Source organism: Euleptes europaea, chromosome 9 (assembly GCF_029931775.1).
Source record: "Euleptes europaea isolate rEulEur1 chromosome 9, rEulEur1.hap1, whole genome shotgun sequence".
Taxonomy (NCBI): domain Eukaryota; kingdom Metazoa; phylum Chordata; class Lepidosauria; order Squamata; family Sphaerodactylidae; genus Euleptes; species Euleptes europaea.
Genome location: NC_079320.1, coordinates 43,326,009 through 43,341,807, shown reverse-complemented (window position 1 = coordinate 43,341,807; position 15,799 = coordinate 43,326,009). Strand labels below are relative to the sequence as shown.

The window sequence follows — 15,799 nt, the reverse complement described above, 5'->3', positions numbered from 1 at the left end:
TTTTCCATGCTGTTACAGGTACAGATAGTGTTCCGGGTTTTAGGTATTTCTATCTTCCTGAATCCTGAGGTGATACTAGACTCATATATGGGTCATGAAAAGTACAGGAGCACTTGAACTGCTCTGCTTGTGAACATCTTGCTCGTGTTTTATTGCCAGAACTATAGTAAGCAATAATATCAAGGGCACAGTTATATCAGTAGTGTAAAGTTCCCTGTCAGTTTCCAGGCAGATCTAATTGATTGTAAGGAGATTCTTGTTTTCATGCCCACGTTTTTGGAGAAGACCATAGAAACCTTGGTTTTGAGTGTTAGAAAAAGTCTGCCCTATTTATAAAAGATATCTTTATTGCTTTCGTTTTTAAAAAACTAAATCTGAAAGTCAAGTTTCTAACCATTTTAAGAGTAGCCAGTTAAGTGTTCTAATATGCAATATACCATTTATCTTTAACTCCAGGAAGAAGTTGAATGAAGTGGTGCAAAATTGATAAATACATGCCATGATTTGCCACAAGTGGCTTCATGTGAGTTAAATTAATTTATCAGTATTTATGGATATTCCGAAATGCATGCTTTTGCTTTGTAAAATGCATATACTTCCTGCATGTCGGTATTTGTTACACTGTATATTTGGGGAAGCACAATTTTTTGTTATAAATTACAGTACTATGCTTCTTTGTTTTAGGTAACCATAGGTTTATTCTATATTTAATTTTCTTAAAATGCAGGCATACTTTTTCCAAGAAGTTAGAGAACAAGATGGAAAGAAACTCAAAATTCAGGAGGCGTAGTGGTCAATAATCAACAGTATGGCAAAGGAAGTAAATGCATGGCAAGGAAATGCATAAATTATAGTTTTTAGCCAAATGGAATATGGAGGGAAGGAGAAGGCTGTCACTTGTACAGAGGGTCCCAGGTTCAGTCCCTGGTTTTTCCAGTTAAAAGGATTAGGTGATATCAAAGACTTCTGCCTGAGACCCCGGAAAGTCAGTTAACAATACTGTGCTGCATAGTCCAGTTATCTGATTCGGTGTCCAGCAGCTTCATGCATTCAAAAATGTTCTTACAACTATAAAATGCCATGTGTTGAGTAAGATATGAACTAAACAAAATAGAGCTTATTACAATATTTACCCATGAGCCATATATCTTCTGGATAACAGTATCTCAGATTTACATCCCGTTCCCTTAATGAAGCGTTCAAGTTACCTTTTGTTTTATTTGCTCATTTTCACTGTAATGTGATCCAGGATGTTTAAAATGAGTTATTGTATATATTTTGCACAGTAGTGATATAACTTTGCATATAATCTTTTAGCTACTTGACAAAAAACTTTACAATTGCTGTGTAATTAGATTGAAAGCAGCAATCCTCAGCACAGTTCCTTAAAAGTAAACTCATCTGAAATCACAGCAAGTATTTGGGGGATTTGTTTTGGGATTTCAATCTATACATGGTTCTGCAGATAAGTGAGGATAGAAAAATAAGGGATAAAGACTAGGGCTGCAATCTAAATTTGAAAGAAAATCATTTAATACTATGGGACTTCTGAACAAACAAGCGTTGAATTCAGCTGCGTGATAAAATCCTTTTATGCTGATTTCAATCCCCCAAAATGGTAAATATCAGAAGGGTTTGCAAAGAACAAGGTTAGACTTCCAGATTAATGGACAAGTAAATTAGATGTTCAGAAACTAGATTTAATTTTGATTTAATTGAACACACAAACATTCAGCAAATTTATTTGGTGGGGCAATAAAGCTCTACCTGCTTAGCCTGTCTCATTAACTCATACGTGTCTGGCATAATGTCTCTGTGGTCTAGAGTTCTGCACATGTATGCCTGCCATGTACAATCACTGCCTTCTGAATATAAGGCATCCTGCATTATCAGAAATCCGTGTATAGTAATCCATATATGCACCATTTCATAAGAGACATTAAATTAATATGAATCCAGCAACCTTACTGTGTATTAAGCAGATATCCAAGGGCTACCCCGAAATCTTTTCACTGACAAACAGCCACTCTTTATAGGAATTGTCCTTGTCATAGTCCCTGGACCCTTTTCTCAGCATCACTGCTGTGTCCCAAATCATTCCTTACCTCTTTGATTGCTGGGTTGCTAACTGACAGATTAAGATGGGGAGTTAGTCTGATGCTGTGGAATACAGTATGAGCCCTTGCTTAGCGTAGTGAGGAGGAGGACTATGAAGATGATTCATAATTTTTGTGGAGTCTGGCAAGCTTTTCAGTGGGCTGTATTGGGAAGTCTAAAGGGCATGATAAGAAGCCCAGAACTCATGTCGGGCAGCTATGATTTAGACATTAAGCTTAATGTGTTGGAGCGAAGGAGAGAGCTGCTGTGACACCGGCTTTACATAATTCACAGAAAGTGTGCATCAGCCTTAAGTGACCTTTTAATGAGCACTCAGGTAGCGTGCCACAAAATTTTATGTGGTGTGTCTGAAAGACAGATTGATAGAGGTGTTACATTGGATGGTGAAATGCACAATACAAGCATGTATTTGCCAAGGGTGCACATTTTCTCATGCTTTAAAAAGGAGATCACTGTGGAGTGTAATTCAAGTGGCTTCCCTATCTTTCATTTAAGGTTTTCTTATTAACATGTAAGCTTGTTTTAGCATGGGTATTTATTGTCTTATCAGTGGATTTTATTTCAGTTCAATAGGTTCATGGTGGAGTACACATTTTCATGTATAAGGTTCATACTTCAGTCCTGGGACTTCCAGTGAATAGTGAAGGCGGTCTCTCAGCAGTTTTACAGAGCTGCTGTCTACAGTGTATAGAGTTTTGACTAGATGGAGTTACTGTATAGCTCAATATGTCCTAATAAAAGAGCAAACATTCAATAGTTTAGCCAAAATAATGAAGTTTAAAATATGTTTGGTAGTAAAAAAAATTCTTTTGTTTCACTTTATTGAAAAATATAGGCCCTTGTTTAATAGGCCCTTGTTTCCCCTCCCCCTTTTCTGTTCCAAAATAATTCAGGGCTGGATTATATTTTTAGTATATATTGCATTTCTTGTTACATAACTGAATTATACCACTTTGAGAGCACCTTCATTTTCAATGGGAGTCACATAGCTTCCCCCCCCCCCGTATTCATATACCTAGCTGTCAGTTTCTGATTTATACTGAAGTGACAAACCCATGAGCATTTATTTATCTGTGGGGGGGTTATATCTGATTATTGGTTGGAGGAGGTTTATCTACTTTGCAAACAAAACCTAGTTTAGTAATCATAGCTTTCTTCAGAAGACTTGGGAAATTGTAGGGAGTCATTTTAGACAGTTGCAGCCCCATGAGATAGCTGCAGTTCTTAGGGTACGAAGCGCAGAGTCATAAAAGTTAACCAGGTTTAATGAGTCATGTATTACTGGTGAAAGAGAAGTATAAAGAGGAACCATACTTCCTTCTTGCCTACTGAATATGCTAGCCCAGCCAAAAATATAAATTATTGTTTTTAGACTAGCTCTAAAAACAAATAAACTCAAATTTATCACTAAAAGTGAGGATTAAATGTGTTCTAATCTAATGTCAGTAGCAAAACAAATGAAATAATTTTACAAAGTTATATTGGTAGTTATGTCTGGCTTAAGCTGAAAAGACATTTCTCAAAGATGGACAGAATATAAAATAAAATGTTCAAATGTCATGCTGAAAGAAGTTAGATTGTCTGTACAAAGTTTAGTACTTTAATATGAGACAGGATTTAATGAATGCATGTATAACTGAATTTTACTTTGCTATTTTATTTTTTTTAGTTATGGAGACCAAAGGCTATCACAGTTACCCAGAAAGCCTAGACATGGAGAGACGCTGGAGTCAAGGTTCCCAGTCTATGGAGTATACTTCTTCAGGTGAACGGGCTGAAGAAAGTAACTATATGGAGATTGTAAATGCGAGCTGTGTTTCTGGTGCTTTTTCAAATAGCAGTGCTCAAGGAAGCAACAAAGAAAAACCTGAACTACTTTCTTGCCTTCAGCAAGACCATAATCAGCCTGGTATTTCACCCGCTAACATAAAAACTGAGCCGGACTCAAAGGAACTTTCTGCAACTGTAGCTGAATCAATGGGTTTGTACATGGATTCCGTAAGAGATGCTGATTTTTCCTATGATCAGCAAAGTCAACAAGGAAACATAAGTCCTAGAAAGATGTATCAGAATGTTGAGCAACTTGTAAAATTATACAAGGAAAATGGCCATCGCACCTCACCTCTGAACACCTCAAGCAGGCCCCTGAGACCTGTAATATCAGACTCTGCAAGCTCTGTGAATGGTGGCATCATTCCAGCAATTGTCAAAGGCCCCAGAGTGTGTCAAGAGAAGAGTCCTTCAGACTGTAGTCCTCAAAACATGACTTCTCCAGTGTGCAGCCCTCCTGGAATTAATTCTGTATCTTCAACTACTCCTACTAACTTTGGAAATTTCAAAGTAAATAGCCCAGTAAACCAGGGAACACCTTTGTCATGCTCTCCAAACACTGAGAACAGAGGCTCAATGTTGCACAGTCCTGCACATGCTAGCAATGTGGGTTCTCCTCTTTCTAGTCCTATCAGTAGTATGAAATCTCCAATTTCAAGTCCTCCTAGTCACTGTAGTGTAAAATCACCAGTTTCAAGTCCTAATAATGTCACTATGAAATCTTCAGTGTCCAGCCCTGCAAATATGAACTCCAGGTGCTCTATTGCCAGCCCTTCTAATGCCAATAATAGATCCTCTCTTTCTAGTCCGGCTGTTAGTACTGTAGGGTCCTCTATGTGTAGTCCAGTAAATGGTGCACTAGCCTTTCCCGCAACTAGTACACCTGTTGGACCCAGCACAGGCCAAGATATTGTTCCTGGTCCAGATACAAAAGATAAAGGTGCTTCAGAAAACATATTTCCTAAAATAGAGGAAATAGAAAATGCCATCTCTAACAATGAAGTAACTAATCAAATGAATCTCATTCAGTTTATAAAACCCGAACCAGAAGGGGTATTCAGTAGCTCATGTCTTGGAGACAACAGCAAAATCAGTTCTGATTCCCCATTTTCAGTATCAATAAAGCATGAAATAACTAAACATTCTTGTTCTGGTGCTTCTTTCAAAGGGAATCAAACTGTAAATCCATTTCCATTTATGGATGGATCATATTTTACTTTTATGGATGATAAAGACTACTATTCGCTTTCTGGGATTTTAGGACCACCTGTTTCATCATTTGATGGCACTTGTGAAAGTAGTGGGTTTCCAAATCCAGGCCTCCCTGGAAGAATTAAACAGGAGCATGAAGAGAGCAGCTATTATCAAGAGAACACTCTGCCATCTTCAGCTATTGTTGGCGTGAATTCAGGTGGACAGTCATTTCACTATAGGATTGGAGCTCAAGGCAGAATCTCTTTATCACGACCTGTTGGTAGAGAGCAAACTTATCAGCATATTAGCTCATTTGCTCCAGTAAGTACTCTAGTGGAGTCGTGGAAACAGCATGCTGACATGTCCGCCAGAAGAAATGATGGGTATCCAGTTATAGAATACATTCCAGAAAATGTATCAAGGTAGGTGTATTTTTCTCATATGGCTCAAAACAATTATCATCTAATGCTGGAAACGTATTTGCAGTTCTGTTATTGCTGTCCAAAACTACACAGTTACAGTGTTTACTACAATTAGTTTTTCCTGAAAACATGCTAGATTTTATTCCAAATATATATTTGACCCACATGTTTAAAATGCAATCTGGTAAAATGCATAATAACTACCATATGTTTCCACTAACTTTAATGATAGTACTTCAATAAATTTCTGGGTTTCAACATCAAACATTCTGTGTGTATAAGAAAATCTTATTATAGAAACTTGCTAGGTGTTTTAAGACCACTGTTTCCACTGCATTGCGACCACTGACTGCAATTGTCTATTAGGGAATAGTTTTCATAATTTTTTGTGCTAGTGATTATGCACTAGTTTCCAGGGGGCTGAAATTAGCGATGAAGATGCTCAGCAGCATAATTCTCTTAGATGTAATAACTAATGAGAGCATTGTAGCTTTAATGCACATGGACTTAAAATGCCTCCCTAATATAGTAGGTCACTGGAGTCTAATACCTGTTGAATTACTAAGAGTTTGTTCCATTCATTTGAATACAGCGTGGACTGTGAAAAAGTTTGTGCATAGCTGAAGGACTGCTCAGTGCAAGCTTAGCTATAAATCTATTAAATTTGGTAGGCATACTCCATTTTATTAATTCTATATCTAATACTGAACCTGGCCGCTGTACGGAGAACTACACCCAGAGAAGGGGTCCACGAACAAGAGGGGAGACATTTTTCTACAAACCCAGGGAAATGCCTAGGTTGACTGAAAAATCACAAACATTTTTTAAAAGAATGTGAGGGGGTACAATGCCCCCTCCCCTGGGACTGGAGAAGCCCTGTCTGCACAAGCACAGAAGATGTTGGTTTGCATGCTGGGAAAATGTGTGCTGAGCTCTGGTTACATTGCTGCCCTCCCCCCCCCCCACTAGGAGGGGGAAAAGAGTGAAGCTGGGGTGCTGAGTTCTGTGGTGTTAGGGCTGCTGCCGCTGCCTTCACCCCTTCCTTCCATCTCTTCCTCCCAACTTCCAGAAGGGAAAGAAGAGGTTGGCCGAAGATTGGGGGGGGGGTAAGTGTTCACATTCAGCTGATATGTCCAGGCAGTCCCCTCTTTCCCCAGCACTGCCCCCTGCCACCACTTGAGCTGGGTGGGGAGAAGTGGGAGCACCCCTCCCCCGCACCCCATGAACTGTAGGTAGAAGTGGCAGAGCTGTAAGAGGGTGAGTTAGCCAATGAGTGGCCAGCTGGGCGAGGATGGCATTCCCTCCCCACAAGTATTGCAGGTCCCTCACTTGTCATTATGATTGTGTACAGGTTTAGCCTATATGCTACAAGAATACGTGTTATGAAACTGAAAATGATGTTCTCCCAGCTGTATCTTATGGTCTTTTACTTTATTGAGTGCTGTTCTGACATGGTTTCAATCGCATCCTTTCCAGGTTTCTATTCCTTCATCTTATTTCTATAGAAGTTCCTCTAACGTCAACCCCACATTGCATGTAAATGCATGTAATTGAATCTTGATTAAGGTTTTTCTAATGAAAAGGCACTTAAAGGAGGGATTTGGAAGAGAAAGATGAAGGGAGGGAGCATGTGCATAACTTTGTCTTTCATTTCTCCATGCCAAATAGCCCCTAGTGGCTTTCCACCTTGTATGGTTCCAAAACACGTTTGCAATCCTGTGGAGAGATAAGCTGCTGGAGGCAATTTGAGGTGGAGAAATGTCAAGCAGGGAAAAAAGAGTTAAGTCCTGCCTCTGTCTCTTGCTTACTTCCCTGCTTTAAATGCTGCTTTCTCAAAACGTTCTCATAAAAAAGAGAGAGACCAAATGAACAGTTAATAAAAGCAAAAGTAATCTTTTATGCCTTGATATGCACCCATACCATATGCCCATGTTCCTGATATTTCTTTTTGCTTCCCTGCCCTGATTTCTGCTGCTTTCTTGGTTACTCTCAGTGGATGAATGACCATTTCTTCAAACTTCTTTGGTGACACTGAAGTTTTACTTTTTACTCGTCCTTCCATAACAGCTTCTTGTTGTTCCAGATAATGTTGTCTGTTCTCCTTGAGCTTAGAATCATTTTTGGTTCTTTTCTCCACATGTCAGTTCTCTTGCCAAGTGCTATTACTTTCAGTTGATTCATATTTATAAAATTCACCGTTGTCTCTTTGACTTGTTTATGTTTTAATGCATCTTTATTTTTTAAAAGTTTGGGGAAAAGTGATTTTCAAGAGGTTATTCCTTGTAAATAACTCTGGTATAACAGAAGTATGCATTGATTATACAGAATGGAGCCTATAGGCAAAGAGGCAAACTCACCAGTTACTACCATTTTGGAATCATTTCCCCATGTCTTTTTGTGCTTCAGTTCTGAATGTGCATGGAAACTTTTCTTAATATATCCATATTATGTTTATGTAACAGATCAGTCATATCTTAGTCTGAGTACTAAACACTAGAATACTTCAAAGTAACAAGATCAATTTTATTTACAAACGAACCTCTTGTTGGAGTAGTCAGAGTCTCTTTTCTTGTTCAAGGATGTTCTGTCAAGTGGTTATATTAATGAGAGCTCACCTGTTTTCTGTGGCTCACTTAAAAAAAAAAAGCACATGGTTTGCTAACCATTCTCTCATATTTTATTCCACTGATTCTTACCTGACTATCTCAGTGGCACTTACATAGTGTGGTGTTGCATGTACAGGAAGATTCTTTGAACAAACAAGGCATTCAAAATATGCCTATTCACTTGTGATCATGGTATTATCTTGTGACGTCTGCATGAAATCATGCTTCTCCCTGTCATGAGATTCTTGTGTTACTTTTTTATTTTTGTTTTATTACATGATTATATTTTAGTATCAGTGTCCAAATAGACTGCAGTGTGCTTGCCTGATGTCATACTTACGTTTAAGCTGCTGTGCCTGGGTATGAACTAGTCTGAAAGAACAAATTTTACCATAGTTCATAGACTAAGGATCAGTGAAATGATATATAAAGACTCTTGGGCCTCACTAACCGACAAGAGTTAGTTAGGAGGCAAGAATTAGTTGGGAGGCATCGGGAGGCAAAGCCTTTCTTGCCCACAGATAGCTTCCTAACCTTAAACAACTTCTCACCCACAGCAGTGCTCTGCCTAACATGGATTCAGGGATGAGGGCCTGCAGCAAACCAAAATGCAAACCCTGTCCCCATATTCACTCTGACAACACCATCACTGGACCTAAGAACACCACCCATACCATCTCAGGTTCATTCACTTGTACATCTTCGAGCATTATATACATCCCATCAAATGTTAGCTATGCCATTCCACTCTCTACATCGGATAAACAAGTCAGTCCCTACACAAAAGAATAAATGGACACAAATCCAACATAAAAAATCACAACGCTCAGAACTAGTGGGGAGAACATTTTAATCCTGCAGGTGATTCCATTGCTGATCTAACAGTGGCAGTCCTCAAACAGAGAAACTTCCAGGGAAGATTATGAGAGACTGCTAAACTTGAGTTCATTCACATGTTCTAATGATGGACACAGCCGGGCTGAGTAGGGACACAGGATTCTTATCTCACTACAGATGGTAATTTTGTGCCCCCAAATATTTCCTTCTCTGCTCTAATCAAGCTGTTTACAATACTCATCTTACCTCTGCATCTTGAATTCCTTATTTGCAACACCCCTCCTACCTTCTGAGTGGGATATAAGGATTCAGACTCATATCTGACAAAGGGAGCTTTGACTCTCAAAAGCGTATAATCTGAAAATCTTGTTGGTTTGTATGGTGCTACTGGACTGGAATATAGCTGCACTAATTATCAAGAAGTACTGAAATAGTTAGGGCGCTCAGTGCATTAAGAGCCCTGAAATTTGGCATATGTGCAGTGCAGGCAACTGAGTAACGGGAAATACCTGGAAGGGGTATATGTGTACATCTTTCTCAAAATGGTAAAACTTATTCAAGATATGTTTCAATAGCTAGTAAGCTGAGAATTCATAGTCCAAGATATCCTGATCAGATCCCTTAAAATCAGGGATTCATTATCTTACTTCAGATGTAGCAGCACTCATGGTTTTCTGCTTCATGAATGAGTCTGATGGATGCTTAGATTCATAACTTGTCCTTCCTCCTGTGTGTGGCTTGCTAAAAATGATTTCTACTTGTTTTGCAGAGAGCATGTTAAGCTTCATATCATTTAGAATATTGTCGTTTGGGGGTACTATTTGTAAGAATGGATTTGAAAGACGGAACATGTTAATAGTAGGTAGGAACATTCAACTTTGCAATAAATATTTACCATATCTATCATGAATAATAAATGGTATTATTAAAAGGATTGCTAATACTGCCTTTGAAGGGCTTTTGCATACAGCCACGCCAGTCATGGGGAACGCAGGTAGCATCTCATATTGTGTGAATTTCTCTTTCATTAGAACAAAAGAGATATAGGCTTAACCAAATATCCACAAATGGTGGTGGTTTGTGTGTTGAAGTCATAGTAATTACAGGGATCTCTGGAAGAATGCATTCTGTATTTTGGATGCACAAGATGTGTCCTGATAATGGTAATTCAGCCTTTCGAGTATGTTTAAAAATTCTTTTCTCTCTCATCCATTTGTCTCAGGCAACCCAATCCTGAAGGGGGGGCATATCCGCGGCAGCCAGGAGCGGCATATCCACACCACCTCCTCATAAGCTTCTCGGCCACCACAGAGGGGGGAAAAGTTTTTTTAAAAAAATATTAAAATAGAGGAAATGGGGGGAAAACCCCATTGCCTCCAATGGGGCTGTGCCACCAAAAAAGGTGGTGTAGCACCGCTGCAGTGCAAGGGGGCGTTCCCAGGGTGAAAAGGGTGAGGAAGCCACCTAACAGCAGCTCCTTCCCGAAGAATGCCCTGAGAATGCCCATCTCACACCGGTACAGACTTTCCCTTCTGGGAAAGCCCTGCCGGCATGGCTGCGCTGGTGGTGGGGGCTGGTGGCGCCCAAACGCCTGCGTGTTTGCCCCCAAACCAGCATAGGTGCCACTTTATTCTGTGATAAGGTGGCATCTACGCCAGTGTGGGGTCAAGCCAGCTCCTAAGGAGCTTCGCCCCTCCCTTCAGGAATGGGTTCTTAATCGCCTTGGTTCAGGAAAAATGCAAAGGTCTGGTCACGGCTTCTTTACAGCACATCTTTTTTCTACTTGAAAGGAATAGTAGGAAGTAAAAGCTGCAATGCAGATACAGAAGGTACAGCTGGAGTTGTGTGTACTTATACTCCCTTTGGCCAAATTTTAATATTTTGATGGTTATCTAACTTATGGGTTTTTAACTTTTTAAAAAAGTGTTGTCACCTGCCTGGGACATTGTGGTATAGACATTTAAAACACCGGGAGGCATCACTTAGCTGTCTGATCTCATCATCATTTACGCATAGCTCCTGAAAAATCACAGAGAAAATTCTATGTAACCATATAGCTATGTGTGTGTGTGTACACACACACACACAATACGCAATTTCCCTTTTATGCCATGCAACCTTTTACACCAGTTTAGTTAATTTGTAATAAACCCCCCAGTTTGTATACTTCCATTCACTAATAAATCTGAGACACCATTATATCCACAAGTATCAGTGATGCAGCTTTTTATCTTTCTAACCAACTTGACTTGAGGACCAGCATGGTGTAGTGGTTAAGGTGTCAGACTAGGATCTGGGAAACGCAAGTTCAAATTCCCACTCTGCCATGGAAACTTGTTGAGTGACCTTGGGCCAGTCACACATTCTCATCCTTGACTTTGGGGTGTAGTTTGATGGAAGACCTCCAAGGAATACCGTGGGCGTGACGTGGAGGCAGGCAATGCCAAACCACCTCTGAAAACCCTATGTCTCTTGCCTTGAAAACCCTATGGGGTCGCCATTAATTAATTGTGGAATCCTTTTTATTCCACATGCTTTTGATATAGAGGAGTCATTACTCTTCTGGCTTCTCCTAGGCTTCCTTGAACAGCCTCATTTGATCTGTAGCATAACTGAGGTAAAAGTAAAACTATCTTCTGGGCTACTGCTCGACCAAGGGGATAGCAAGTGGAGGGGAAGCTGACAATGGCAAGATTCTTGGTGTGGGAAATGGCCATGTTGCTGCTCCAGCTTGACCTCAGAATTCCTTTGTTACCATAGTGAGCTGAGAAGAAGTAATGCTGCAGCCTTTCCCATGTGATAACACTGGAACTGGTCCTTAAATCTCTCAAGTAGATTCTAATTTTTCCAAATAGTGAAACCACCTTACACATGAAAAGGCTTTATTTAATGCTTAATGCCAGTCAGATAATTTTGTGTGTCACCTCAGAAATGGTGCAATATATTATGAGTCAAAATATGAATTTTTATTAAAGCGATAATCTGAGTGAGAGTGCAGTTCTGAACTTGTGATCATGCCAGCTACATAATTTTCAAAAGTGGTTTAGGAAAATGTCACGGTTACTTGAAACAACAATAAAACTGAAGAGGCTGACCTTTTGTACAGATTCAGCAAAGGTTTTCTTTAAAAAAAAATTGCCTGTAACTTTCCAGATACCCCTAAAGAATTTATTTTTCCTTATTTGGACTCTTTTTAAAGGTACAAACATGTTGCATTAAGGCACAAAGGGCCAACATGTTGTATTTTATAAGAAACAAGCTGGGGGCCCATGAGGCCCCCATTATGCAGGCTGGACAAACTAGAAATTCCCCCTAATCTTCCTTTTCATGAGCTTTTTTGCTTGTGCAGGCTGATTTCTCTTTCCCTTTCCTCCTCTAACTGATGCTCAGCTGATTTCAACATTCTGTCCTTTCTGAAACTTGTTCATTCTGAATGGGTGCCACCCGCATCCCTTTATCAGGCTGGATTTTGATTTATTTTTCTTTTGATTAATTTACCTTTTTCTTCTTGCATATCTGGGCAGTCCCTCAAATAGCTGAGTATCCCTGCCTTGTCTGTGGGTAGCCCCACTGCGCTTCTTTCATCATCCGCATGGGGGTTAGTCAATTTATTATTAGCTGTAGTGATTTAGAAGCAAATGTTTGCTGACCAGTTCTCTGCAAGATATCAAAATTCATGCTTTAAATAATATCAGTGTCTCCTGCTAGACTCCTTTTTTTTTTTTTTTGCTGTCGGTCCTGCACATTTTTAATTGTCCCATCCTAGGATTTGCTGTCTGACTGAACAATTGGCATTATATGCACATTCCTTTGGGACTGCTGGCAGATATCTGCTTTGCTGCAAATAATATAAATATTTGACTTGGGTATTCACAAGTGAATATAGGCCAACACAGATATGGTTGCATTTTACTTGAATACTCTAGGTTGTTTTTTAATTCATGTTTTGATTTTCCTTTTAAAAATGGAGAAGTAGACAATCTTACTATTTTTGTGGGAGTGTAAACTATATTTTTTATGAAATCATTGTTATCAGATCTTCCTCATATTTTTCTTTGGTTGTCCAGAGTTTGTGCTTCCTCTTTTCCTAGTGCTTGTCATTTTCATAGAACTCTGCAAACTAAAATATGCCTTTTCTTTGTAAGACTGGGAAAATTCCGTGTAGAGATTTTCTCTGCATGTAGACGTGAATGAGAATGATGGACTTTGGAGTTAATGACGGACTTTGGAGCGATTGGAAAGTGTTGCTTGTTCTGGTGGGAAAGTGGAGCTGTGCTGGCTGAACCCCTACGAGCCTTACTGAGGCAATTGTATTTAGGACAGCTGCCAAAATGAGGATGTTCATATTGATTTGTGGATTCTAGTGATAGTTGGACAAACTTGGTCAGTGACGCTCTAACACCTGGATCCTAAACAAATTACTTGGAAATAAGTTCCACTGAAATGCATGGAACATACTTTCCGTATAATGTGCTTTGGACTTCTGCAAGTTAACTTAATATTTCTGCAATTATCTCCCATCCCCAGTTGCTTTTATTCTAGTAACTTTGTTAATCTGCTAAAATTTTAATGGCTTTAAGTTACACTTAGTCTTTCTCCGGAAATCCAGAGTTATAAGCGGTCATGAAGTTTGTTCACAGGAGAAAAAAATCTGGCATAGAGAGAATTTAGGCATGCAAGAAGGTTCAGAGAAAAGATCTTGTTGTGTTAATTAGTGTCAACTCAGGAAGTATTTTTATGTTGGCATGCTTGCCTTAGAGCATCTGCTTAAAATAATTATTTTTTTAATGTGTGTGAAATCTAAATACCCTTCCAGCTGGAACCTATCAGGAAGTAGGAAATTTGTACCCCCCTTTCCTTTATCAATGTAAAATGAAACATTTAAAGCAAAACCTTTTTGTGTGGCATAATATTGTTTGGTATAGATTTTTGCTTTGATTCAATCAAGTGTGTACGTGCAACTGGCTTCTCTTGTTAGTTACAGGAGGCATAGATCTGTGTTGTGCGAGCTGATCCCAGCAGAAAGTGAGAAAACTCTGGCTATCCTTATGGAATTTACTTGCCGAGCCAGGGTACGAACCAGGGATGTGGGTGGCACCCATTCAGACTAAGCCAATTGTTCATCCATATGTGAGAAGCCTGTTGTTCACAAAATAGGGCTTTCCCATTAACTTCAATGATGTGCCTAAGGGTGTTCCATTCACTTTATTAGAGGCAGCACCTCCCTGCATTTGTATTATTGCTCAGCAGAGTGCAGAGCTTTGGTTTGTGGAGCCATTATTTTTCATCTCTTTGTACCGTAGTTTTGAAGGCCACAATCAAAGTTCACTGAAGACAGACCCAAAAAAGGGTTCCATCCTTGCTAACTCTGAGTCAAGGCACTGGCAATTGGGTGGCAGGGGAAAGGAAAGGAGGAAACAGATTGCCTATAAGAGCTTTTAAAAGGTCACTGGTTAATTAGTTACCAGGAGAATAGAATTTATTTCATTTGTTGTGGGTTAGCACAGCTGTAATTTTGTTATAGTCTCCTTTATGCTGGAAACCATATTGTCTGTTTAGTACAGTACATACATACTGGAAAAGAAAAATCTTAGTGAGTATGTGAACCAAAACTGTTCCCCAGAATATTGGTAGTAATGTCATCCTCCTTTTGCTGATTGGGAGTGGAAATTTATATATATATGATGTTATTACCAAGCAATGGCTTTCCTTTCTCAGTTATGTGTTGTTTTTCCTTTCTCGGTTATGTGTTGCTTCCACATAACTGAGAAGCAAAAAAAATGTGATTAGGGCTGAACTTTTGCAGAGGAAGCTTACATTAGCATTTTCATCAGTACAGACCTCCGCCACCCCCTTTCAGTATTTTTGGGGATTTCTGTGAAAGGGGACAAAAGAGTTCACTTACTCAGGGAGCATTAACCTGAATGGTCCCCTGGCCCTCTGTGAGATCCTTTATTTACTTCATTTATACACCACCTTTTTCCACATTGGGGACCCAAAGTGGGGACCCAAAGCTTACGTTGTTCTCTTCTCCTCCATTTTACCCTCACAAAAACATTGTGAGGTGGTTTAGGCTGAGAGGTTGTGACTCCCCAAGGTCACCCAGCAAGCTTCCATGGCAGAGTGGGGATTCAAATCTATGTCTCCTAGATCCTAGTCTGACATTCTAACTTCTGTACCAAACTGGCTGTTATCATTGTGTTCACTACACAGCTCCTGAGTGGTTGGATTATTCTCAACTACGTAAACTTCAGTTGAGTGACATACGTGCATAGCCTAATCTGTTGAGATGTCTTCATGTTCACTAGATGATACCTGACTGACTGAGAGAGTTCTAGAAAGAAGTCTTAACTAGGGGGGAAAATAGCACCAAAGCAGCAACAGATATGAGAAATAATGGCAGTAAATGTTTTCTAAAGTACTTCTAAAAAGGATGAAAAAGAGTAATACTTTTGTATTATATTAAACTGTATTATATTAAACTGGTGAGATCTTGGTTGTGGACTCTGTAGCGAAATGTATTGTACAAAACAATCTCCTGGGCTCCACGCAGTGTTCGACTGAATGTGGATTTTGATAACCTTATATGAAAAATGAGTATTTGACCCTCCCCGCAACTAGGCGTGTTGCTTCCATGGCCACATTACTGTTGGGTTAGCTTGATTATAGTAATGGATACCACCTGCTGTTCATTGAATTGCATTGCCATATAAGGAACCTGCATCAAAGTTTTTCAAAACATTATTTAAAAAAAAAACTTTTGAGTTTTAAAAAAAGAAACTGTTCAGGCTT

At 39.4% G+C, this 15,799-nt stretch overlaps 1 protein-coding gene across 2 annotated transcripts in view; it reads left to right on the top strand.

The window, feature by feature from the left end:
- The first annotated feature begins 444 nt into the window (after window positions 1-444).
- Window positions 445-15,799, top strand: part of NR3C2 (nuclear receptor subfamily 3 group C member 2) — a 145,736-nt gene continuing 130,381 nt past the window's right edge. For both annotated transcript variants that reach the window (XM_056855208.1, XM_056855207.1), the window contains exons 1-2: window positions 445-523; window positions 3,788-5,564. In XM_056855208.1, the coding sequence (XP_056711186.1) occupies window positions 3,790-5,564 (1,775 nt within the window). In that variant the 5' untranslated portion in view covers window positions 445-523; window positions 3,788-3,789. The remainder of the gene's footprint in view (window positions 524-3,787; window positions 5,565-15,799) is intronic.